Here is a 27,707-nt window from a genome sequence, read left to right as displayed (position 1 = left end):
AGATGTATGCCCGTATCCATATAACTACATCCATATATTTATATCTATGTGTATGTGCATGTATAACGTACAAATCTTTATATAAACGTGTGTGGTTCGTGTTTATGTTTCGCTACACCGCTGCTGCCGTCATTGCTGCCACTACACCTTTTCATCGTCACGCTTTTCCGAAACTCGCAACACGCTCGTCTGAAAGTATAGCTGTGTGTGTGGGTTTGCGCCAACAGTTGAGCTCAGACTTTAGTATACGCTACAGTTACTAGTTGCAATCATCGCATTGAATGGGTTGTCACGGGCGCGAGACACTACCAATCGATAGGAAAAGTCTTAGGCGTGCGTTTATCAGCTTCAGCTACCCGATGGCTGATGATGCCATAATCGGAAGTAGAAGGTGTAGGTGGAAAAAAAGCGAAGTAAAAAATTACAAAAGTGAATGTCGTCGTAATAGCGCAGCACAAATAATTCTATGTTTATGCTGAAATAACAGCAACTGGTTTTGGTTTTAGATTGAATTTTTTAATCACATATTTTTTAAAGATATTGTTGAGAAAGAATGAAAAATTTTAAAGTTATTTGTGCTACTCTTGTTAAAACGTGGAAATACCAATACATGTGAAAAAAAAGAATGCTTGTCAATATGTAGCCAGTTTATGTCAGTGTTTCGTCCGAGAATTAAATAAATGCATTCAATTTAAATGCAATACTTCTAAAACGACGGTAAAATCTCTCCTATATGTATTTGAAAAAAATACGAGTTTAAAACGTACATATTTCTATAAAAATTATAATTTTTTAATAAAGGCCCTTTAACGAAGTGATAATCATAGTTGCAATAATAAAAATACAATAACGGTCGCCAATTTTCTGAAAAACTCAGAAACAAAATATAACACAAACGAAACCTTATGTACACTGCAATTACGACATCGGTTCTCATTAACTAATACGGTTGTCAGAAATTCATTAAGTGGCGAATAGAACAAGCAACTAGTATATAACAATCTAACGGCATAATTAAATAAAAGATAGGACACAAAGGGAAATAATGTTGCATTTACATATTCATTCACCTAGTGTTTGTTGTTGCTCTCACCTGTTAGTTTCGTGACTAGAGAGCAGTGCCCAAGGATATCGAGCAGAGCAATGAACAAGAAACATGAAAAATTACAATTTTAATCAATAGTTTTTGCCAGTAAATTATTTTATTTTATAAAAGTAGAAACATAGCACTAAACAAGGTTTCGACTTGACTTGGCTGGTCTTCTCATTTGGTGGGGAACACTGTTTGGTTATAATTGATTACCGGATCTGTTTTTCAAGTGTTTTTCAGTGAAACACATACAATGACAATTCCAATAAGTTAAAACAAGAATAAATAATTTAAGGCATAAATGCGAGACAGCCACCAACTGTCAAAAACACAACAGTATCATTCATCACATTTATACAGCGCTTTAAAGCAGGGAAAAAACAAATTGTTATATTTAACAGCGAGTAGTATTTAATTTCCAAAGCACTGATGAGATTTGGTTATAACTCGCCGCATTGTTCTAATGTGTTTAAGTTTTACGAATGTACTTCAATTTTAATATCTATTCTAACTGTTAACTATTCCTCAATTTATTATCCACTAAAAACTATAGCTAATCACTGGCTCGCTCGTGCGGAACTCGCTAATTTAGTTTGCCGTATTCGTGCTGCTTTCAAATAAGTGAAGCCATTAAAATCCAAAAAACGTCTTTGTTATTGTTTCGAGTTCATATCTACTTATGAATATATGTATGTATGTACGAGTGTTCAAGCATAAGTCATTCGGCACAGTGCATTGCTGACATGTTGCTACAATATTATGTAGGTAAATATGTACTTGTGCAAGCGTGTGTGCAAATAAGCGGCAATTTGCGAATCTGACATTAAATCGTCGCGGAGATCATCATTTTTTTCTCACTTTATTTAATTCTATATGTTTTCGTAGTCGTTCCGTGCCTAGTGCGCCTCGTCTGTATATCAGAAAGATGTGCGCCTCCTTAGAAATATGTACATATTATTTTGCCGTGGGTAAAAATTTGAAGAGTTTATTTTTGAATGACGACAGTGTCAGTGGTAGCGACTGCGCGAGTTTTCGAGTTTTTTAACGTGTGCCGGGTGAAAATATTGGCTATTTGCCGCCAAGAATATTGGAAGCATTTCGCCGTTTATTCTCAACGCGGCCGAGTGTAGATATTTGAGGCGCGCTTCTCCGCCATTGTTACATACATATTATTCTTATACTTATGTACATTGGTGCGAATTTTTAAGCAACAAATGAATATTTATTTTTAATAATGTTCTGACATTGGATTTGTCATTGGCGACGGAAAGTTTCGTGTAAGCAAATTTGATTATGCTAATCGAAAATTGTGTGTTAAATTTAACGCAAAAAGCTAACTTAGTGCAACCGAATTGAAAGCGCGCTATAGTGCTTGTGAAAATAAATTGAGTCTTCCAGCGAATTGCATAAGTTAATTAGTGCACCTGTAGGTATGTATTGTAGGCGTGTGTGAATAGTTAAAAAGTGAAGCATTAAACTTACAGGAAGCAGCTGCAGAAAGTGAAAAAAAATCTGATTTGATTACAAGTGAACAGAGTGGTGTGACAACAACGTAAATGCATATAACGGTACAATAATAATAACAATTCACCATACAGTAGATTTTACTTGTTGTTTCCCACACGCCAAAGTCCAGCAGCACAACCATACATACATATACATACAGTAAATTGGCGTGGCTTTTACTAGTTCCAACTAAACTAAAAAGGGCGTGGGATACCCCTGCACAATCGGCACCGTCTACTGCATACGCACATAGTACCATATACTTGTACTTGTATATACGCGTATTGGAATAAAAGCACCTCAGCGGCTCGCGGTACGCAGTAAATATGTCAGAGGTTTGCAGAATTCTATTCACTATTTCAATTATTATGTTAGTCACTAATTTAACTAGTTATTAACTTGCTCTTATTTACTAAAGTCTGCATATATACCAGAGTATGTAAATACGTATTCTAAATACAGTTACTGGCCATTGAATTGTGTGCGCCAGCAATTTATTATGTTTACTTTACTTGTGAAAATTTTGCGACTCTGTAAAGAAAAAATCAAAAGTATAACATTGTCGAGAATGCTGTGATATCCATAAGTAATAAAAGTTTTTCATATATCAGTACCAACTTGTCTTAAGCTGCATTTTCCAATTTTTTTATGTATACTCAAAAAAAGCTCGTCCACTTTTTAATAAAAGTTTGAAACTATTAAAAAATGGACAAGGTAAAATATTAACCTATTTTACTAAAAATTATATTCTTCCCCTTCGTTCATAATCAATGGCCACATGTTGTATGTATACGTTACATATATATGCACATACATATGTACATATGTGTGTCCGTAGCTGTGTATAATTTTGTCGTCGTTTTCCACTACTTATGGTATTTGTTTGCACATCTGTAGGCGGTAAAGCAGAAAAATATATCCCAATTAAGCTAAAATTTGCTTGTTGGTGGGGTTCAAGCTTACTTTCGGACTTCGAAAAATAACAATTGCGGTCACCTAATTAGCAACGCTGCTGTTTCAGCCATGTTACCATTCAGAAGTCGAAAAGTTGACTATAATAATTTAAACTTTTAGAGGATAATTAACATAAATTTCACTGCTTCTTAAATAATATGTATTTTGTTAATTTTATTCTGTATTTTTTTCACTATTTGAAAAAGGATCTACCAAAACCTCTTGGTCACATAATTAGCAACTAAATTTAATTAAACTTACTCATTTTTTATTGAAAAGCTAATATTTTGTGGAAAAGCCAATATTTTGAATATCTGTTTCACATCTGCGAGGTATTTATTCAAGTAGCTTCTCACATGTGTTTTTGGAAATTGCATTCCATTGCATATTTACCTATTCGAATAGTTCGGTGAAATTTCCGACTTTGTGCAATCGAATCTTCGTTTTCATTTACTCCCGGAGATTCTTAATGGGGTTCAGTTCTGAACTGCACTGCAGAAATCATGTTTTAGTTCAACCATCGTTTAGTTGACCGCGCGGAATGTTTGGGGTCGTTATGTTGCTGAAACAGCCAAGTAACAGTCATATTGTCGTCGGAATATGGAAGCATTACATATCTCAGTATAGAAATATACTAGTGCTGGTCCATATGACCCTCAATTTTTGTTATAGGCCCAACTCCTCTCTGTGACATAGCATCCCATATATTTATATTACCGTCGCCGTGCTTCAACGTGGGACGAGTGTATTTGGGGTCAAACTCTTTACATCGCGGACGCCGAACGTAAGTTTCTCCATATGCTGGCAATCTATCTTTTACGATTTCGCTCTGACAGCAGTGGCTTTTTCCGAGAAATCCTCTCAAAGAGTCCTTTTTCTCTTAAACGTATTTTGACAGTTTTAATCGACGGTGTACTATCATTTTCCCCAAATATACACGCAAATTTTATTTGCTGTTTTCTAGACGATTCGCTCGTCATCTCTAGCGGTAGTTATACAAGGCCATTTCTTGCGTCGCACTTTTGCTGTGGTTTTGTGAAATTTAAAATATGCTTAGATTTAGTATACGTTGATACCTCTTCAAAGTTTTCCGTTATTCAGAGTAATCCTCTTGTTATACCAGAGGACTCGTATCATTCTGCTTTGGAAATATCTGTCGAAATCATGAGCAATGTACGGGATAATAAATATCAAACTTCGTGCTTCCGTACTCGTTTCATCTTTGCAAAAGCTAATTTTAAAAGGTTAAATACAGAACTTTCTACAATATCATGGCCTAATTATAATGGTTATATTGAATTGAGTGTCTTTCATTTTAATAACATTATTACGAAATTATTTGAAAAGTATGTTCCAGTAGTAATTGTTAATAAAAGTAAAAGCCGTGGGTTTCGAAAGAGTTACATAAATTGAAAAACAGAAAAACTCGAGCATTTAAACATATTAAAAAAACCGGTTCACTTGTCGACTATTCTAAATATTCTGTATTGCGTCGACAATATTTTGACCTAATCAGAAAATATTATAATAATTACTTAAATAAAGTAAAAAAGGATGTTGTAAGTAATCCAAAATCGTTTTATGATTTCGTCAACTCCAAACGCACGATTTCCAAATTTCCGTCCGCGATGAAATACAAATCTATCATTTCAACTGACAATGTTATTATATCCAATTTGTTTGCAGAATTTTTTAAGTCAAACTACTGTAATATTTCTTTCAAAACTTTTTCTTATCAGCACGTGCTGTGTTCGAATACTTTAATTAACGCTCCAATTATTTCTGAAGAGAACGTCCTACTTAATTTAAATAAGTTAAAACCATCTTTTAGTTACGGCCCAGACCTGATACTGATACCCTCACGCTTCCTAAAAAATAGTGCCAAATATATTTATTTGCCTTTGACAAGGATATTTAATACCTCTCTTAAACACGGTATATTTCCTTCAATATGGAAACAGTCATTTATATTTCCTTTGCATAAAAGTGGATTTAGATCGAACATTGAAAACTATAGAGGTATCGCAAAACTATCAGTTATACCTAAACTTTTTGAAGCTATCATCACAGACCATATAACCTTTTCGATTTCTCCGTTAATTTCCTCATCTCAGCATGGATTTTGTAAAGGGAAATCGACTCTAACAAACTTGCTTGAATTTGTAAACCATGTATCATTGGGTTTTAGGGAACATAGGCATACGGATACACAGACTTTAGCAAAGTTTTCGAAGTTTCGAAGTAAACCTCTCGATTCTGATACATAAACTTGATCTGCTGGTCTTTTAGCCAAGATTCCTTCAATGGGTATCTTCCTATCTTAATAATAGAACACAACGAGTGAGATTTTAGGATACACCTACAATGTTTCTTCAGGTGTTCCGCAAGGTAGTCATCTTGGCCCGATTCTGTTCTTGTTGTTTATCTTCAGTAATTGAATTCTCAAAAATTTTATTATACGCTAACGACGTAAAGCTTTTTAAATCATACACTTCAACTGAGGAAAGGTGTCTGTTGCAAACAGACTTCAACAATATGGTTGCATGGTGTGATAGAAATGATTTGCCATTGAATCTGAATAAATGTAAGACGATGTGCTTTTCCCGTAAATCTGTGAACCCCTCTTCTTATGTAATAAAACACCATATTCTGGAGCAAGTTTTTAACTATGTTGATTTGGGAGTTAATATGGACCCTAAGCTTAATTTTAGTCTTCATATTGATACCATGGTCTCGAAAGCAAAAGCTGTACTCAGTTTTGTTAAACGTTGGTCTAAAGAATTTAGAGATCCGTATATGACCAAAACACTTTATACAGCTTTGGCTAGACCTATATTGGAATATGGCTCTGTTGTATGAAACCCTAACTACCAAATCCATTCTGACAAGTTAGAGTCTGTTCAAAAACAATTTTTACTTTTCGCCTTAGCGCATTTCCGAAGGGATTCTAGGGTAAGTCTACCTCCATACACTAGTCGTTTAAAACTTATTAATCTACCTACACTTTCTAGTCGTAGAGAAATGCTTGGCATAATATTCTTAGTAAAAATCTTGAATGGAGCAGTTTGCAGTTCTTTTCTCCTGTCAGAAATTAAATTTAATATCCCGCTTCGCTTTTCGAGGCAGTTTAGACCTTTACTGTTAAAATCCTGTAGATCAAATTTTCAGCTAAATAAGCCATTCCGCCGTATATGTCATGATTTTAATTCTCATTCCAGCACATTTGACTTATCTGACTTACTTTTCAAAATTAAAAAGACTATTGTTTTCTCTTAATGAATGAAAATGTAACAATTTATTATATTGTAACTATAAATCTTAGCTGTTGAAATTTTTGTTTCTGTAGCTGAGTAGTTTTAGATCTCAACATTTAAAAAACTCTCTTGCCTTTTCTGACTCGGCTAATATCGCACATATGCGGATTACGCCCCTCGCGTCGGTTGGGCGGGAGGAGGGTAATCGTTGGGTTATTATTATTATTAGAGATCTTTAACGATTTCAAAATAGAACTTCCCATCGTTGCGTATATAAATCAAAATGGCTCTAGTACTTTCGTCAGAGGATTTGTTTCTGCCCATTTTACACCAAGCTAAATATATAGCTTTACCAATTTATTGTAATATGCATAAATTGAAGAAATTTACCACAAATATTTGTAAATGTGGTTAAAAAAAAGTATTTAAACACTGCGTTGCTAATTACGTGACCGACTACAATTAAAGCGTACTTAAGAAAAAGACTTGAGTTTTATAAACTAATGGGACTTTTTCATATATAAAATAAATTTTGACAACTGGCAAGTTTTACCAAATTCAAAAAATATTGGAAAAAGATTTCTTTTTTATTTGAAAATATACCTTCACGAAAATGAACATGGATGATTGTCCAAGGGAACGCTATAATCTCCAAAGAAATGGTTCTGTTCGATAACTATTCAGATAACAATTTTATCATATATTTTAATGTGATGTTATTTTACCGTTTTTTTACTTATGATATTCGTTGAAAAGACGATAAACCCAAATTCTTTTAGACTGGCTATTACTGAACTCTCTTTTACATAAAAGCAGCCTTATCGGTCCATCGTCTATCTATAGTTCTCCAAGTATTATTTTAAGAGCGTTGGCGAACGACGTAGTTTCCCATTTAGAGAAGAAATGTTGAGTTTCCAGGAAAGAATCGCTAAAATTTATTTCAAAGGCTTTTTAATTTGATCTAATCGTCGAAACGCTTGTATAGTTTGTTCAGCTGCCTGACAATTAGATATGGCCTCCTGAGTGACATTTTGGTGTATTAGAAAAAAATGTATAAAAATATTTTTGTATGTTAATAAAACACAATTTGGATTTTTTTTCAGTCAATTTGTATGGCAGTTATATACTATAATTATTCGACTTGAAAAATTTCTTCGGAGAATGTATTATTGCCTGAGACAATAATCCATGCCAAATTTTGTGAATATATCTCGTCAAATTAGAAAGTTTTCCATGCAAGCACTTGATTCCGAACGTTCAGTTTGTAGGTATGGCAGCTATATGCCATAGTGATCTGATTCTTCGGAGACTGCACCGCTGCCTTGGGCAATAATACGTGCCTAAGTTTTTGAAGATATCTTGTTAAATGAAATAGTTTTACATAAAAGAACTTGATTCCGATCGTTGAGTTTTACTCAGCTCGTCACGCTAATCATTTATACTCAAAGCAAAAGAAAACCAAGCTTTGCATTTTTTAAAAATCTAATTATACACAATAAAATACTTTTGCAAAAATTTTATTCATGGATTTCTAGGTTCGTTTTTGTGCTTCTTATCATTTGGAACACGTCTGTAAATTACTGAATTGAGTAAATTGTGTCAATTCAATCTGGGAGTTTAAAATTTTGTTTAAGAAGTATGATTATTCCCCTTGTAGTGGGTAATATTATTTATGATTAGCATCAAAGCTAAAATCGGTTATGTGTGTAGATATATTCACAGAGCTGAATAAAAAATAAAGTGTTAATGTCACAACAAATTTGCTTTTAACAAACATGCTAACTTAGTTTGCACATACATTTTAATATGTTTAAAAAATTTAAATATGTCGATATGTATTTTATACATCAATAATCTCTACACCAGATATGTAGACTTTCTGTAATTGACATTAGAGCGTTAATTACTTCAGCGGCTTATTGCGCAAACATCGCAGTGACACTGCAAAAAACTTGTTTTTGTATTAAGTGAGTGCCCGATTAATGATCGTTTATGTGAATATATCTGAATCACCTTTCAGTTCAGTAGGTCCTGAGGGCTATGCCGCAAAAAGACTATTCCGACTGTTTCGAGAACTGGAGAAAGCGTTGAAAAAAGTTCGTTTCACCGAACGGAGCAATCTCCGTTCCGAGACGAAATTGACTTTTAAGAATAAATAAAGAATTTACATTTTATAAACAAATTCATCTTATTTTTTGTTCACAGTAGTATACGACTATATACAGTTGTGTCCATATTAACAGCAGTGCGATTTGCTATATTGAACTATTTGCAATAGCAATTTCGCCCTAAATGTGAATATATTGGGTCTATAACCATAATCGGGCCCATCTGAGCTATAATATTTTCCCATCTTTCTGGAAATTTGTGGATTCCATACCAAAAGAACTAATTAAGACAAATATGATTCAAGTTAATTTTTGATATTCCGGATGTGAACCGTATTCCCGTGAGTGCGTTCGGTATTGACTTGAGCAAATGGTAATCAGCAGGGACAAGGTCTGGCCTATTAGGCGGGTAAGGAAAAATTTCCCAGTTATGATGGAAAATTATTGCCTCGTGTCTAATCGCAAATTCCGTTCGTCTTTTGGGAATCGCTCGCTTCAATTTGAAAAGTTTTGTCAGTTGCGTTCCCCATTAATGATTTCACCCGCTTTTAGAAGCTCATAATACAGCACGTCCTTTTGATGCCACCAAATAGAGAGTATTATTATGGAGTCATGAATATTCGGCTTTGGCGTTAATTTGATTATTTGGTCAGGTTTCACATATGATTTTTTGCGTTTAGGGTTGTCATAGATCCATTTTTTTTATCACCAGTCACAATCCGATGCAAAAAATTCTTTTTATAGCATTCAAGCAGCAATTCTGGCATGCAACGTCTCTTCGCTTCAATTCATATAGCACCCAATTTTCTTGCTTTTGAATATATTTGGCTGCTTATAAAAGTTTTGAATGCCTGCTGAAGTAAGTCCCAAAAATTCTGTGAGCTTTTCTTGTGTTTTGTAACAATCTTCATCGAGTTACTAATCTTCGCCGAGGACGTTCTTTGTCTTCCCAGCTAAAATCACCATTTTTAAATTCTGCAAGCGACTTTTGGCACGTTCGCTCAGCTAGAGCATGTTGCCCATAAACTTCCACCAAAATACGATGACTTTCGGCTGAGGTTCTATTCATATTAAAGTAATGACGAAAAACTCCCCGTAAGAACACTTTTCAGTTCACGAAGTTCGATATGTTTGACAGTAGCTTTCCAACGAATGTTCGGATTATTGGAACAATGAAGTAATAATCAAGCACGAAAATAGTTATAGACCTAATAGAACAAATAATTGATGTTCGACGAAAGTGGTTCAAGTTGCATCAAAATGAGAAATACTCTAAACACATGTGACCTAAATTTATTATTAAGCTAAAGACGAGTTAAATCATTATATCAGTGCAGGAATCCGCTAAAATTACCACTGTCTCCTAACATTATCAAAAATCAAAACTATTTCAATATTCCTTCTATTTTTTTAGTCGCAACAATATTGCGTGGATTGCTCAATTCCTCAAGTCTTGAACACCTTCAAAAATATATTATGAGATATCAAGTAATTTGTTTTCGAAACAATACGCACTAATAAAAACTCTGTACAGAATGTAGAGCGACTCTCAGTCTAAGTGTGAGATGCTAAGGTTTAATGGACTATCGCTGAGAAAATGTATCGACGGTATCTGGAACAATGTCTATGATCAAAAATAAGTTAAATTATTGTTTTTTTTTACTTATGTTAACGACTGAACTTTTTGGTTTAATTTTGTTTTTAATTCTAAGTTTGTTGTTGTTTCGCTACTATTTTTATGAGCACACATATTGATCTGCTAGGTCGATAAACGAAAAGAAATAAAATACAATTCTGTAGTGTAGAATCCGAACATAAACTAACTCAAAACTGATTTGTTTTTACTTGTGATAAATTATTATTTTTTCTTATTCCTAAAAGATTACTATGAACACAAATGTAAATTTATGGCACTTGAAACATATAAAACAACAAAATGCGCTTATGGTATGCAGTAATAGCGGCATAGATGCATTTTATTGTTAATAGTTGTGTGGGCTGTTGAAAATCGGTCAGGTGTCTCACTTCCTCAATTCCACTTGATTTCCACTTCACGCTGCTCATGAATTAAAAGGCTTTTATTACATTTTTATTGTGCTGTGGGTGTAAAGTTTGCCACGTTATTCACAGTTCTATCAGACCATTTCAGTGGAGTACGCGGAGAACGCATGTGTGAAATTTTTTTATGTTTTATTTTTGTTTTCTTTGAAGCATTTTCTTCTGCTTCATGAAAACCACATATGTGTACATTTTATTTGGTTAGCACTTGCCAAATTTTAAAGACCCATAAAACAGAGAGCGGTTTAGGGCGACACGCACTTTGTTGATGTACCATAAGCTAAATATGCGAGGAGATATGTTCGCGGGCGTCTCGTGTTTAAAATGCTGTATGCTCCAAATTTGAATTGTTTTTAGGTACCTAAATGTTTCATTTTGGCAATTTGTTTTTACTCACACACACATACTTATATTTACAGTACAAAAGGTGATATCCCAATGTGTAAAAGTTTCAAAGTGGGCTTTCATGTGTTTGCACGGAAAATTTTAACCACAAATGTGAGGTTGAAATGATAGGTGTGGTAATCTCAAGTTGTGGCAATAATGTCAATTGCAGAACAAATAGAAATAGAATGGAGCGACGCAATTGACCTCAGGTCGCATCGCAATAAGAAGTAATATTTTAAAATACCTTCAACGCACTGGGCCGGACAGATGGACCATTGGTCAGTTCGTCATTTAAAAATTCGTATTAATTGAGCAAAAAATATATGTATGTACATATATGAACATATGAACAGACAAAAACAGATCTATAGAATATTCTCACACCTTTCCCTGAAAAGCTGTGGATTCAAATTGCCACCAACGTCATCGCAAGCAATCACCCGGTGTAATAAAAATGAAATAAGGCGTAAGTGTGCACGCTACTTGCTCGCATGTTCATGTGTTTACATATCTACTGATAGTTTTACGACTCCGCGGTCTACAATTGACGTGATATCGTGGCATTCGTTTACATTTGATGAAGGCAATGAAAGCTGATAAATTATTGCTGAAGCATTTAATAGCTAGTTTAACGGCCACTCATCTCATCGGAGACCCATTAATAATGACCGTGAACCTTTTAACGGTATACCTATATTCTTTTATTTAGTTAATGAACTTCTAACTGCTTACTGCTGACAACCACTTTTTATGAACGGTTTTTCGCTATTGCAGAGCTAGGTTTAACTAGAAAATAATTACTGTTAGAATGATATGACGTACATTTAGGGAGGTTTTTGATTGGGCTTCTGTGGTTTAGTCTTGATTTGAGCTCAGGAACGGTTGATTCCTAGGATGGGTGGAATAGTGTTATGTTGATTTTTGTTGCATGCAAGAAACACTAACACTTTGGATATAGGGATGTTGATAATAAATAGTGTTTGTATTACTAACACGGAGCATTTTGAGCTCTTCTGCCACAATGGTTTTATTTGGGCTCTCACCAATCGATGTAGAGGCTAGCATAGGTTAAAAGATCGAACCAAGAACGAATCCCACTTTGACAGCAGAGAACTTTCGTTGCTACCTAAATACTCCTAAATATTGATCGCAAATACTCTCTTGAGCTTTCCATAAATTCGTTGAGATGGCTGATATCAATGTCGCCTATTTCACCAGGTTCGCCGAAGATTTGGCTGGCGAGATGTTTCTATCTCAGTCTTGCAAAAACTGGACAATGGGAAAAAAAGTGCCTGCAGATAATTATATAAAAAATACACAAATTATTTTGCTTGGATTTTGACTAGGTTATTTATCAATTGAAGTAACATAATTTAGGAGAAATAATTGTAATGATAACAAATTTAAATTTAAATAAAATAGTTGAAGTTAATAAATGGAAAAAAAAGTTTTTATTATTTAAGTAACTCAAGAATTGATTTAATAGAATCGATTTTTTTTCAAGGTAATTTTCTTTGACCAGTTATCAGAGGATCTGAACTTAAAAGTAAGAGGTTAAACAAGTCTTGATTTGTAGCCACGCGTGAGTTCTCTCTTCGTGTATGATCCTAACGTCCTTATTCCTTCACTCCGCAGCTTCTTTAGCTCTCTGAGCTCTAATCTAATTCTCTAATTGAAACTAATACATATTGAACGACATCGGAAGTGTTTATCAAAATTGTATGCACTGAAGGAGGAAGATAATACCAGGAATACTTGGATGTTAGTTCTCTTGCAGTATCTAGAGGAAATTTTCTAAATTTGTACACATTAATTTTATCATCAGGGATAAGGCCTACAGTAATGTTGCACAATTTTCAATTAGCTGTTTTTCTATGCCAGTTATATCAGCTTATAATTGAAGATCCACTTTCACCTGTATTTGGTTTGTCGCCAATTAAACCGATTTGTTTTTTTTTACGAAACTCGTCCTGAATATTTTGTGTCCTTCGTAGAAATCGTTCTTCAATATACCATTGTCTGACTTTAAGTCTATAAGAAACGTGAAGCAAATAGTCAAAAAATCGAATGTAGGCATGTAATGGAGACAATCCAAATTCGTAGCGATCTCTTCGAACTTTTATTGTAAGCATTTGTCAATATCGTTCATCTCAGTATATTTGGCTTGGCATATGTAACACTTTGCAGATGTGGTTTCAGTTAAGACATTGCAGACTTTGCCATCCACCATAGTTAGTTGAAGAATACGATCGATGTAGAATTTTGAATTCAATGAGAGTCAATTCTTAAAACAAAATATTCATCTACTAACTTAAAAACTCAAATCAACACATAAAGAAAAATACAAACAATACTTTTAATACAATGGGTAAACATATTAGCTGTCTTCGATTCGCTAAGCGTTACTATCCAGGGAATCGCCAAAAGAAATTCTTTTTTTCGCCTTACAAAACGTTTCTGTATCCATTTATTTTAGTTTCCTATAAATTATTAAAATTGATTTTAAGTCTTATGTTTTAAAAATAAAAAAATATATTACGTACCAAAAACAGTATTTTTTCATTTCGAGCGCAGAAACTTTTCAACCAACCTGTACATACGTGCTCCAAATTCTCGTGTAGAGAACACACTCATAGTGACAGAATCCATATTTGGTTGATCACTTATAAAGTTATATGTACATATATGTATGTAGATATATGCAATTGTCTTAAAAAATATAATATATTACTTTCTTTATTCTTAATATCCATTTATAGTCTGTTTACTTGTTTATACATGTGTAAATATGTATATGTCTATTTTTCTTTTATACTTCAGAGTGCTTGCTTTGCTCTATCTGCAGCCTTAATTAATTTATTTTAGTCTACGCATTTCAAATAGGATGATATTTAGCTGCGCATATAACTGTACAAATAACTGTATCAACAATTAAAGCAAAATTGCGGAAAGGAAACAAATTTAAATATGTGCAATTTACAGTGCAACATAAAAATATTATTGGTTGTAAAGTTTTGCAATGTATTTGTACATGCATACATACATACACAGTGTCAAGATTAACAATAAAAACATTCCGCCAAGTCATTTCATACACACCCCGACGGCCCACCTGAGACACATACACTCATAACGATGACTTTAATTGACTGCGGACCGTAATAAATACATTCTGTTCTACAACTACTTTTAATTAAAAGACAACAACAATTCAATTTCCCTTTGTTAATACTAAAGCTTAGTAGACAAAATGTATAGAATTGTAAAAATCACTTGCAGAGTGAACCCAACTGCTATAGCTATGTTTATATAAATCGTTAAAATTTGCACGGATTGGCTCTCACGAGTGAGGTAAACGCTTAGCACTAAGTGGCTACGTGAACAATAGACAATTAGATGGCATCATAATTGCGCAGGTCTAATGTACTTTAGAATGTATCGAAAGTATCTGTAATCTGAGACGATCTCGAAAACAAGTTTTTAGATCCCTCTATGGATCATAGCGTTTTTCATTAATTTCTTTGACAATTATAGTATGATCTTAAATAATTAATATTTTCCGCTCGAGGAAACAGTTGTCTAGGTGCTTAAGCACTTATTCTAAATTTTAAAAACTCTAAAGTATGCTATACGGCAATTGATCCATGAAATGGCTTAAAATCGTGGCAAATGTCGTAAATTGCAAGTGGTTGAATTAGTATAACTTAACCCTTTCAGAACAACTGGGACAATATGTCCCAACAATTTTCAAACATCAGCTCACCAAAGTAAGCTATTAAAAATGCAGCTTTTAGTATATATTCCACAATGTAAACAAAAAAATAATGGTAAAGATCAGCATGTGTCTGCAAGTTGGCGATCAATTTCACAACACCGGTAAAATTTGGTCAGTTCGATCGCAAATTTTGTTGATAGCTCACGTATAAGACGTAAAGTGTTCACTAATAGTGTTTTCTTAGTGAGAAAAATAGTAAATCTATATACAAATTTATCTTTGAAGCGTTAAGCACTGATACAATGTAATCAGTGATTATTTATAACAAAATAATAGGTGGGGTCCATCCTTCTGACCAGAATGCAGGGCTCTACGATTTCAACCGCAAATCTCAAAAGTGGTGGAAAAAAGTCTTCTATAAACACCTAACGGTTGCGGTAACCAATTTATGGATTATCTATAATGAACATAAAAATATTAAGCTGTCTCTAAAAGAATTTGGGGTGCCTTTAGCGCTAAATATGATTTTGGAGGGCAGAAAAGGAGGGCGCAAATTGATCTTCTCAACAGAAAATCATGGTAACCCCAGATGCTGCTTACGATGCACATCGCTTAGGCAGGAAAGACGTACAAAAATGAAATGTTCGGACTGCAATACATCATTGTTTTCGCATGCTTTGCACATATTTACAAATTATGGTAATAAATATGTAATTAAAATCAAGAAATAAATAAACATTACTATAAATTTCAACTAAACTGCCTTTCAACTACTCGATCCTAACATTCATTGAGATAATATGTCCCCCTGAAAATACGTATTGGGATTATATGCCCCAGAATATGTTAAAAGAACGATTTCCGCATATTCAAGTACACAGTACATAATTTATTTAGCCACATTTCAAAATGTGCAAAAAAAATTGCTACTATTATCCTGGATTTTTAAATGAAACTCTCAGAGAGCTTTCGTAAGTTGGGCGTACAAATTTTAACAAAGTCCGGGACCCATTTGCTTATGTGCTCCACTTGATAGAAGCTTTTGCGGAAGGAGTTTGATTGCGCGCTCACAAAATCCAACTCGTGCAAGAATTGAAGCCGGCCAAAATGTTACAGTCAATGGGGAACGCTATAGAGCCATGATTAATGACTTTTTCGTGCCTGAATTGGATGAAGTTAACTTTTGGTGAGTGCTTTATCTCTCGTCGTGGGCCTGTGACGTGGCCTCCAAGATCGTGCGTGATTTAACATCGCTGGACTGTGTATTGCAGATAAGCCCGATACGATTGACGCCTGGGAAGAGAATATTCGGCTGGTTAATTCTGTCATAGGGCCTTAATTGCTGCAAAAAGTTGTATTTTTCGACCTTGGCCTATCGGCTTGAGTTTGTTCGAGCCAGCCGCGGCGGCCAATAGCCCGAAATCAATTTTAAACCATAATGGCAAGCCCATATCTTTATAGTAAAGCTAAGTTCTTGGCCATAACTTTAAATTCTATACGTTTTATTTCTTCACGAAAACCACATAACTAAAAAACACACCCTTTATATGTATATGTAACATGTAAAGAATTCTCCCCTCACACATTTGTCAATTAGCATATAAAATACATACTTATTCACATATGTACCATAAATATATATACGAGTATACTTATGTATATACATATATACAAACTTGTGTGGTCTCTTGTTGTTGGCGCAACAATTTAATTACTAACGTCAGATGTAAACGGTGGCCGACACATAGAAAGGAGAGATGTAAAAATTTCATATGGTTGGTGGTTCTTCAGAATGCTTTGCAAATGTACATTTTAAACGTTTACACTCTACATAAACTCAGCATATTTGCATATCTTATGTATGTATGTATATGCATGCATATTTGCTTGGTACAAGTACTGTGGATGGGTGGTGTACGCGGGAATGTCAATTTCGCTTGAATTTCCGCTCCTTCAATGTTGGAATGTCTCATGCCGTCTTTCAATTTAAACCGAAATTATAATAAAAGCTAATTAATGTACGATAAACTCTTTATCAGAGATTGGTTTGCAGAGATTTACTTGCGACATTTAGCATTTGGTGCCACGAGGCGTACACATTTCGTGATCTGACATCCTGTTTTCCTCTTCGTAAAAAACCTTTACACACCTTTTGATCCGCTTAATCAATTTGTAGACCAAAAAGTGCCACGATGAGTGTTATCCGAGTTCTGATACTCCAAATATATCAATGAGACGGGTTGGTCATATTGTTAATGAAAATTTGGACAAGCTCACAAATTAATAAAGTGGCAGAAAAATTGTATGAATTGGGCTTGGAAATGTTTACTTCCACCGTATACTTCGGATCTGGTCCCCATTGATAATCTACCATATCTTCTTACAAAGGGTCTCGAAGTTTTGTAAAGCTTCATTCAATATTATTGTTATTATTGTATAAGGTGCGTTCCAAAGTAAACAGGACAAAATGCAGTGCGAAAATGAGCTTCGAACAAAGAGCGAACATTAAATTTTGTTTTAAAATTGGTAAAACTTTTACCGAAACATTTCAATTGATGAAATAAGTTTATGGCGATGATTGCCTATCCCGTAGCAGAGTGCACGAGTGGTTTCAACGTTTTCAAAGTGGTCGTGAGAACATAAATGAGAAATAAGCCGAAACCCAAAAAATCGCGCCTGGAGAAGTCAAAAATGAAGACAATGCTGATTTGTTTTTATGATTCCAAGGGTATTGTCCACAAAGAATTTGTTCCAACACCATAATGCGGTATTCCACCTTGGAGTTTTGAAGCGTTTGGTGCGCCGTATTCGACGTGTTCGGCCCGAATATCGCGAAGATGGAAATTGGCGTTTGTTGCACGATAATGCGCCGTCTCATCGATCGACGCTTGTGGCCGATTATGCGCAGAAAATCCACAAATTATTCATAAACAACCATTAAATTCACCTAAATTGACAGTTTCGTGTGGTTTTGGGTCTGGTGGAATCATCGGTCCGTAATTCTTTCAGAATGAAGCTGGTGACACCGTTACTATTAATGGAGAGCGGTATAGATCGATGGTAACCAACTTTTTATGGCCGCAATTGGAAGAAGTTGATCTTGACAACATCTGGTGTCAACAAGACGGAGCTACGTGCCATACAGCACTAGCAACAATTGGAATATCGCTACAAAAGCTCGGAGATTCAATAATTTGAAAACATTATGACATTGAATGGCTCTTAGAAGTTGTGATTTAACACCATTAGACGACTTCTTGTGAGGTTATTTAGAGTAATTAATCTTTAGCAATAAACTAGAATCTTTTCAAGCTTTATAAGTTAATATTGAACGTGCTATTCGTGACATACAAATTGATTTGTTGGCAAAAGTATTCGAAAATCGGGTTTATCTAATTCGTTCCTGCAAATAAAGTCGTGAAGTCAATTTGAATGAAACATCCGTAACTTAATTGTATCGATTATACCTCACATTAAATGAAAAACCATTAAATTTCCTTCACAATTATTCCTTTTTTTAAAGAAAATTAATATCACTCTGATTGGAAAACCCTATATATACCCGATTTGTTTTAAGTGATACATACAACCGTTAGATGAAAAAAACTATTATACTCTGTAGCAACATGTTGCAAAAGTATAAAAGCTTATCGGTTATCCGAATAATTTCATAGAGAGACTATGATAATTGTTGTCAATTAAATTATTCATTCGGTTACAATAATTATTGGTATGCACTAATATGATGAATGTATTGATTTGTTTTACTCTTATTTTAATATAAATACATCACTACACATTGCGAGAGTATAAAAAGTTTGGTTACAACCGAACTTAGTCTTCCTTACATGTTGAGTTCCATAATTTGTTCAACATCTGATGTCAGGCGCTATCATAGCGTTTTGAGGTTAGATTTGTATAAGTTGTTCTCATTAAGATGAATATAGGGCTTTCTACAGGATCAGGGCGGGATCCTTTAACAAATGCGATATAAATGACCTATTGTCTTCCAGGTAAAAAAATTTTAAAATTTTACAGTTTTATATTCAAATACTGCCTGAACTGAACTGGTCGATTTTGCTACAGAATATGCAAATAACAGCACTTCTATTGATAAAAAGATTGGCTTCATTTAATATAATATTTACACACTTGCAAGTATATTTACTTCAACTTTGTTTTAATTTCATAAATGTTTAGTAATCGCATTGAACAAAAGCATTTTTTGCGATTTGAGGGATTGTTTATACAGATTATAGTATTACATAAGTACTCGTATATGTTTATTTACGAAATGCCTCATTACACAAGTATTTATATAACATTATTTGCATTATTACCTTTCTTATTTCGTAAATTCTGTGCATCTTATTCGTATATCTTTAATTGTTCTATTACAGGAACAAGTTAAGCTTGACGCTCATAAACAGGTGACCAGTCCAGATGATTTCGAAGATCTCAGTCCAATGCCACAAACGGCCGCCCCGCCTGTGCGACGACGTGGCGGTATCTCAGCCGAGCCGGTCACTGAAGAAGACGCCACAAGTTATGTGAAGAAAGTTGTCCCTAAGGATTACAAAACAATGGCCGCGCTCTCGAAGGCGATTGCCAAAAACGTCCTATTTTCGCATTTGGATGAAAATGAGCGTTCGGACATCTTCGACGCTATGTTTCCAGTTACGCATTTAATGGGTGAGAACATTATTCAGCAAGGAGACGAAGGTGACAATTTCTATGTCATTGATCACGGGGAGGTTGAGGTATGTACCACAAAGAAACAAAAAAAAAAAAATAAAATAAAAATAGTTTCTGTAACTGTACGTTCTTACCTTTGCAGGTCTTTGTGAATTCCGAATTGGTTACAACAATTGGCGAGGGTGGAAGTTTCGGTGAGTTGGCGCTCATATATGGCACCCCACGTGCAGCTACTGTACGAGCCAAAACCGATGTAAAACTGTGGGGCATCGATCGCGATTCCTATCGCCGAATTCTGATGGGTTCCACCATACGCAAAAGGAAAATGTACGAAGAATTCTTATCACGTGTGTCAATTTTGGGTAAGTTAGGTTGAAACCATGGTAAATAATTTTTATGGTATACTCTTGGAATATGTTGCTACAGAGTATAATAGTTTTGTTCACCTAACGGTTGTTTGTATCACCTAAAACTATTCGAAATAGATATAGGATTATATACATATAAATGATCAGAATGACGAGACGAGCTAAAATCCGAATGTCTGTCTGTCCGAACGTCCGTCTGTCCGTGCAAGCTGTAACTTGAGTAAATATTGAGATATCGTAATGAAACTAGGTACACGTGTTGCTTGGCAAAAAGTAAGGACGAGTTCGTAGATGGGCGTAATCGGACAACTGCTACACACACAAAACGCCAGTAAAGGAAAACCTATAAATTGCCGAAACTAAATACTAAAATAAGATATAGAATTGCAATTTGGCATAGGGGATCGCAGTAGTAAGGGACACCTGTGGGCTAAAATTTTGGAAACACGGACCAAACTCTCCAAAAGGAAATCAAGCACCAAAGAATATATCGAGATAACACTTTGCAAAAACAGTGCGCTTATAGTAGGCCCTCAAATACCGAATATGTGGACCCCAGTACCTATAGTTGAATTTTTGCCGATAATATCGGTCAATGTGCAAGATATACATATACATATATTAAATTTAGCCTCTTCGATCGAGATAACTCACATACATATACCTCATTTGAAGGTGTTTTTAACATAATTTTAGCTGACACAAAATAGCAATAAAACTAATTCTAAGATTATGACTTTCAATATAAGTCAAGAAGAGACCAATTTTGATTGCAATTTATTCACGATTTCATCGAATAATGAATGTTTAATTCTTTCGCAACATTTTTTAATATAAGATGTTGCCAACAACTGAAGGTACAAGAGTATAAAATGTTTGGTTACACCCGAACCTAGCCCTTTCATATTTGTTTAAACATATGGATTTTTCAACTAACTGTAAAATTTTGTAATTAAAACGTTTGTATACTAGCGCAGCCAAACCTTTGTTATTTGACATTATACTCAAACATATTTAAGGGTTACAGTATTATTTAAAACCATTTAAAAATTGATGATTTTGTAAGAAATGACACCATAAATGTAAAACTTTGAAAGGACGTTGATATATAAATTCTCACGACCTTTCATAAAAATTGGTCCAAAATTTTACATTTACATTACACAATCCTTTGATGCTTTCTACTTTAGCCAACTTGCGTAATATGCCATGGCTCCTTATAATTATTAAATGCTTGCTGTCTTGCTACTATTTAATCATAATTATTTCTTACTCACTACTCACTGATAATTAATTACTTAACATATTTTTATGTTACAGAGAGTCTTGATAAATGGGAACGTCTTACTGTGGCCGACGCTTTGGAACCTGTGTCATTCGAAGATGGCGAAACAATTGTCAAACAAGGTGAACCAGGCGATGATTTTTATATAATTTTAGATGGAACCGCGGTTGTACTCCAACGAAGAGCCGAGGTAAAATAAATACAAACTCCAAAAATTCCTTAAATATTTTAACTAATTGAATTTCATTTCAATCGATAGCAAGGAGATGAACCTGCTGAGGTTGGTCGTTTGGGTCCAAGTGACTACTTTGGTGAGATCGCTTTGCTGTTGGATCGCCCCAGAGCGGCCACTGTGGTAGCCAGAGGACCGTTAAAATGTGTTAAATTGGATAGAGCGAGGTAATTGCATTTATAAAGGTCACTTTTTTAAAAGCAATATTTTCTTGCTAATTTAGTTTATTTGCTAAACTGATTTACACGTTATCTCATTGAACATAGAAATTTGTATTCGACTTAGTTAGTGCTTATAGAACATGTAATACAATTTTGAAAAGAAAACAGTTTATTTAGTTGACCGGATGTTTGATAATCCTTATAATAGTAAATTGTAATGGAAGCTAGGGCAAATTTTCATTGGATTTTATCTATTTTAGGCACAAAGATAAACTGGTATGGGTAAGAGATTCGCTTTGAACTTCATTAAGATAAATCACACATATGTGCTATAAAGTCAACCGGAAGCTCGAAAATATTTATTTATTAGGTCTATGGGAAGCAATGACCTCATCTTATCCATTTTCAGCACCAGGACACACTAATACCAGGAAAAGACTTTCCCTAAGTTTCATTGTTATGTCTTTGAGAGTGATCGCTATTTTCGGTTAAAAATTCGTCATAGACACTTAGGTCTACATATTTGGTATCTAGTGGCTTGAACAGAAATAGTTCCATTTTGACAATTTTTAGTCATGTAAAGGCAAACTTTAGGCGCACTATACGTGCAAAGATATATCCCGATATATTCGTTCTGCCTTGATGTATGGACTGTAAAGTGAAAGAATCAAATTGTGTTATATGGAAAGAAGGCGTAGTATTTGTTCGGTTTCGTTCATTTTCACACCGTAATATAGAAATGTCAGGAGAACGTTATGAACCTAATTTGGTAGAAATTGAGTCCAAAGATATGGAATTTCTACTTTATTTGGTAAACAAAAGTGTTCTACACTTGGTATGGTTCGAGTATTTATCACCATAATATAACTCTTCAATATTAATTCCATCATAGGTAGTATATTATTAATGTTTAAATGTATGCACTACTATATTAATTGTTTGATATTTATTCGAAACTCATCTTTTACTTCTACAGATTTGAGCGTGTACTGGGACTCTGTGCCGACATTTTGAAGCGTAACATCACGCAGTACAACAGTTTCGTTTCGTTATCTGTTTAAGACAGCAATTCAACATTAAAGAGACTCCACATTTACTTAGATCGAAATTTTTTGAGGTAGTAACTTTCAGTTGAGAATAATCATTGAATTGTGTCATCTTAATTAGCCAGCAATTAAATCAACGGAAAATATCTACCTACTATCAAATCTTAACCTTAAAAATCAAAGACAACAAGTTATCAAAAAATTTGCAACAAAAATGGAAATAAAAAAGAATTTTAAACTCAATACAAAACTGTGAGCAATTGCACCGTAGAAACGTGGGCTGTTAAAAAATAGATGTTCGCAACATATGCAATTTAGAAAAAGTAAAGAAAACAAAAAAAAAACAAACAATGAAGAAAACACATCTTTAGGCTTTCGCATACTTCTAATTGGTCATTTCATTATTCTTGGAAAAACATCAACAATTGCACATTGCGTACTAAGTATCAAGCCTTTACAAGTTTATAATTGCCTATGCACAAAACCGTCACCGTCAGTGAGTGGGTTAGTGCCCCATTTGCATGGTTTTATTACACTGTTTCGAAAGTAAATGTCTTAATATGGTAAAGCGCGACAAAATATCGCAGCAATTTGACGCTCTATTCAAGCCACAATATTCATAATTAATTTTGTTGTTTTTCGATTTTCAATACTTTCCAAGCTTTTAGAATGTACACTAAAATAGTTTTATTACTTATAAAATTTTGCTTTCGGTCAAAATTCAAATACTTGTAAATATGTAAGACTTTATTTGCGAAAATATAAATATCTACTGTTACAAACCTTCAAATGACCATGCATTTTAACGTCAAATAGAAAACATATATGTGATCGATGTTTGGTTTACATTTGTAACGTGTTAAAAATTGTGACTAATATACTTACATATATGTACATGTGTCTGCATAATTTTTTGAGGTTAAGTATAGTCAGAGACATGAAAAAATAACAATTTTAAGTTTTTTTTTGGCAGTAAATTTTTTCATTTCTTAAAAGTAAAAACACAGTATCGTTAAATATAAATAAGGTTTCGACTTGACTTAGCTGAAATTTGAAAAAAAATAATTTTAAAAGAAGGAGCCCGTTGCTATGACCATCACTAATCCTGTGAAATTAATCCGAATCAATCGGACCAAAAAAATTAATTTTGTTAATTAATAATCTAATGGCTGACCGAAGCTTTTTTAATTAACAAAATGGTGACCTCAAGAATTTATTTTCCAGATTTTTGGGAAAAACCAACAGTTGATTGTTTAAAAAAATCGAAATTAAAAGCAGTTTTTCTATCAGGTATAATTTTTTATGTTTCCAAAAAGCTTTATAAATTTCATTGAAGTCTAACAAGCGGGTTTCGAGCTACAGTGGTCACCAGCTCAAAAAACATTGTTTTGAGAAAAACGCTTTCAAAGTTTTACCCTAGCGTTTCCGTTTGCCTGAGAACCCTTTGTTAATTATCGAATAACTCGAAAAGTATTTGTCGGATTTACTTTAAATTTTCAGAGAATATTTCAATGATATGATATTTTGAGAAAAAGAAGAATGAAATGAAAATGAAGGACGATTTTATGAAAATTCTAACTACCCCCAACCTCTTATGTGTATATTTGGCTGGTTATGGATTAACTTTACTTCGCTGATCTCTCTTAGCAATAAACAACACAATATTACAAACTACTATGTATCTTTCCCGACGTGAGTAACTTGTTAACGTCCAACTAGCTTCCATGTGTCTACCTATTTCTATCACACGGCTATAAGTAAATATGATAATAAATGTTAACCATAATTGTATATCCTAACGAAAAAATGCATTTAAGACGGCATGAAACCAAACGCCCGTTTTAATGCTTTAACTGTAATTGTTTTAAATTAAAAAATTTTGATTAAAATGTGGATAGACTACTTTTGATGTAAAACTTATGAAGAACCCTAAATGAATTAAATAGTCGTTAAAAGCGACACTCAAATATCATTAATTTTCTTTTTAACTGGAACACTTTATAACAGTACTAATTTATAACAAGTAATAATTCATATTTAAACTTTCATAAAATGAAAAAGTGCTGGTGCGCTCTCGTTTGTAAACTAAAATAATTGTACATCAACCTAAAATACGAAACACCTAAATATATATGCATGTATATCCATAACTTATGTATAACAACAAATTACTTATAACCCTACTTAATTCTTCACGCACACTTACTATTTTGTGTTGAAAAATTGCGTAAAGAATGCTGCATGTTGGCATGTGCTCCGTTAGTTCTACTAACACCAGGTAAAGCGGAGCAACAGGTCAACAAGTTATTGAGTAATAAGTAAAGCACCCGCCGGCGGGTTTAAGGACACATATATGAACTGGCATATTAAAGTGAATAAATATGACTATTAAACGAAACGAAATTTCTATAAAAACACCTTATATTCGTATTGGAAACTGGCAATGGCTGAGGGACGCTGTGGCGACCTTCTGTCTCGGTTGTCTTGCGTAACTCTAAACAACAGCAATGGATTGCTGTGATGTGTTTGAACATCAAACATTCACCTTCAACAACCCATAGTAGGATATATACATACATGTAATACATACATATGTGTTGAGCAAGAAAACTGATCTATATACATACATACGCAAGTTAAATTTATCGAACATTTATACTATCTAATCATCGTTTGTATTTATAAATATATATGTATATTAAATTGTGAACTGAATTGCATATGCGATGCTTGTACTACTGATTAAAAAATGTAGCTACTTTATGATAAATATTGAATACGTTTTAATGCTTCGTTGCACACATATACATACATCAATACATATGTTCATGGAATAAATATACGAATAAAAATTACCGTAATGGTGACATTCAGATATTTTCACTTTAATTCGAATATTTAATGTTATGATCGATTTTGTCGCTTAGATTTTTTGGAAATAAAAATATTGCTGTTGGCAAAGCGTCCCTTTTAGGACCATGTTGCTATAAGTATGTGCGTTTATATGAACCATTGTTCTTATGTGGTAAATTAAAATAACTAGGAAAGGCCGTAATGGAGCAGTCCGCTCTTTTGTTTATTTCTATAGGGCATCCGTATGCGTAATTTTTGAAAATGATGAAAAGTTGCGAATGGATTATGGGGTTAGGTCAGACACATGAAAAAGTGACAATTTATTTAAGCAAAATATTTATTTTTATAAAACTAAAAACTTAGCATCATTAAATAATGTTTCCACTTGACGTGATTAAAAAAAAAACTAATAATAAGCAAGATCACGATAGGCGGACCACCTGATCATAAAAATTAAGTCCATATATATTTTTCATAAATAAGTGCAATGGAAAATGTATCCCAAGCGATTTTTAAACATTTTAATTTAAAATATAATTAATTTTTATATGAAAATTGTAGGTACTTTAAATTAAAAATAGTTTTTAAATCAACCCTTGAGCTTAAATTAGAGAAATTTTCAGGCTTTGTCGGAAAATATTTACTTTTTAATAATATATTAATAACTATAAATAATTTTTTTATTATCGTAGATAATTAACTTTTAACTTAACAGCTATATATTGAAGTGATTTTTCGGTAAAAGCATGAAGTTTCTTTTAAAAAAGTTTGAAATTGCGGAAGAAAATATCACTGCTCGCAATTAATTTAAACAATATGAATTTATTATTTACATCGTTCTTTGCGTCAAGCGTTTATTTTTTATTTGGTTTTTTTGTTTTTAATACGCTTTTATTAGCTTGGGTTGTATGTATGTAATGCGATCTTAGAGCTCAATTTTCGCCGGTTTCCAGAAGTCTAATCAACTTGAAACTTTGCAGCCGTGTCAAGTACCGATGACAATGCAATAATTTAATAACAGTTTCCCATTATTTTAAAGGTGGACGTAACCCCGCTCCCTAAATGGTTTAATGTATATATCTTCCGAACCGCTAAAGCTAACTCAATCAAATTTTAATAAGTTCATAAGTTAATATAATACAATATTAATAATAATTAAAAAAAAAATCATAAATACCTTATTAAAGATTTAGCTTGCGATTTGAAAGATTTTATCGGATGTTATATGTGTAATTCTTTTGAGAGGGCAATTTATCTAGGGCGCGAACATGAAAAGCATTGTCAAACAACTGTAACTAAGTATCGACGCTATTTACACAGTATTTGATAATAAGGATAAAAATAATAAAAATAAAGAGATCTAAGATCCGATTTTCAAATGTGACGCTGTAGATAATCGTTGTCGAGGTTATCAGCGTGTAAAAAAATTCTTCTAACTTCTGTGAAAAAACTGAGTGGTTCTGATATCAACGATAATAATCCAAATGACGTTCTTTTAAATAATTTTGAGTGTACTTTTAACTAAAAAAATATTAGTTCTGAAAAAATTCAAGTCCTGACTACTCTTTCGTTGGATTGGTCAATAAATATGATGTGAAACGAATTCAAAGTCTCAAAAAGAGTGGTACAAACTGCCAAAAATATTAGAAGATGATCATGATAATGATGATGTTACCCGTGTGATGCCGGACTTATTTACTCGGCCCATTTTAAAGTAAAAATATTATTATTAATCGGCCATATTCCCGTTGTCGTTTAAATTGTCGTTTCCTAAACTGCGTTCACATGGGGGCTCTTTTGACCCTCATTATCTGCAAATTCTCTTTTGGTGTCGCTCTGTGCGTTCACACGAGGAAAAATAATTCAGTAACTAAAATTGAGTTTTCTGTCATTCCTTTTCTTAAAAGGGCACTTAGAGTATGTTGCATACTTCATTTGTATGTTGGTATGGTGGTCTCACATTTTGTTGCAATTAATTATATAAAATATGGTAGA

At 33.6% G+C, this 27,707-nt stretch overlaps 1 protein-coding gene across 4 annotated transcripts; it reads left to right on the top strand.

Annotated features, from left to right (window-relative positions):
- Positions 1-261: 261 nt before the first annotated feature.
- Positions 262-25,734, top strand: Pka-R1 (protein kinase, cAMP-dependent, regulatory subunit type 1). Of its 4 annotated transcripts, none has more exons than XM_070112235.1 (7): positions 262-393; positions 2,575-2,931; positions 19,473-19,832; positions 19,910-20,129; positions 21,456-21,610; positions 21,680-21,819; positions 22,790-25,734. In XM_070112235.1, exons 2-7 carry the CDS (start codon positions 2,923-2,925, stop codon positions 22,872-22,874), a joined length of 969 nt encoding a protein of 322 aa, XP_069968336.1. In that variant the 5' UTR covers positions 262-393; positions 2,575-2,922; the 3' UTR covers positions 22,875-25,734. The 4 variants fall into 4 exon arrangements, with proteins under 4 accessions (XP_069968336.1, XP_014092190.1, XP_014092188.1 ...); XM_014236715.3 differs by having other exon boundaries at positions 265-413; XM_014236713.3 differs by lacking the exon at positions 262-393 and adding an exon at positions 2,333-2,516.
- Positions 25,735-27,707: the final 1,973 nt, after the last annotated feature.

The sequence above is a fragment of the Bactrocera oleae genome, chromosome 6, assembly GCF_042242935.1.
Source record: "Bactrocera oleae isolate idBacOlea1 chromosome 6, idBacOlea1, whole genome shotgun sequence".
NCBI classification, from domain to species: domain Eukaryota; kingdom Metazoa; phylum Arthropoda; class Insecta; order Diptera; family Tephritidae; genus Bactrocera; species Bactrocera oleae.
Note: the sequence above shows the minus strand (reverse complement) of the source record. Positions and strands in the feature narration are given on the sequence as shown.

Excerpts from the sequence above, each read along its gene's own strand:
- Pka-R1 (XM_070112235.1), top strand. Across the intron at positions 19,833-19,909 it reads TTGATCACGGGGAGGTTGAG|GTCTTTGTGAATTCCGAATT; the intron begins GTATGTACCACA and ends TTACCTTTGCAG. Across the intron at positions 20,130-21,455 it reads ATCACGTGTGTCAATTTTGG|AGAGTCTTGATAAATGGGAA; the intron begins GTAAGTTAGGTT and ends TTTATGTTACAG.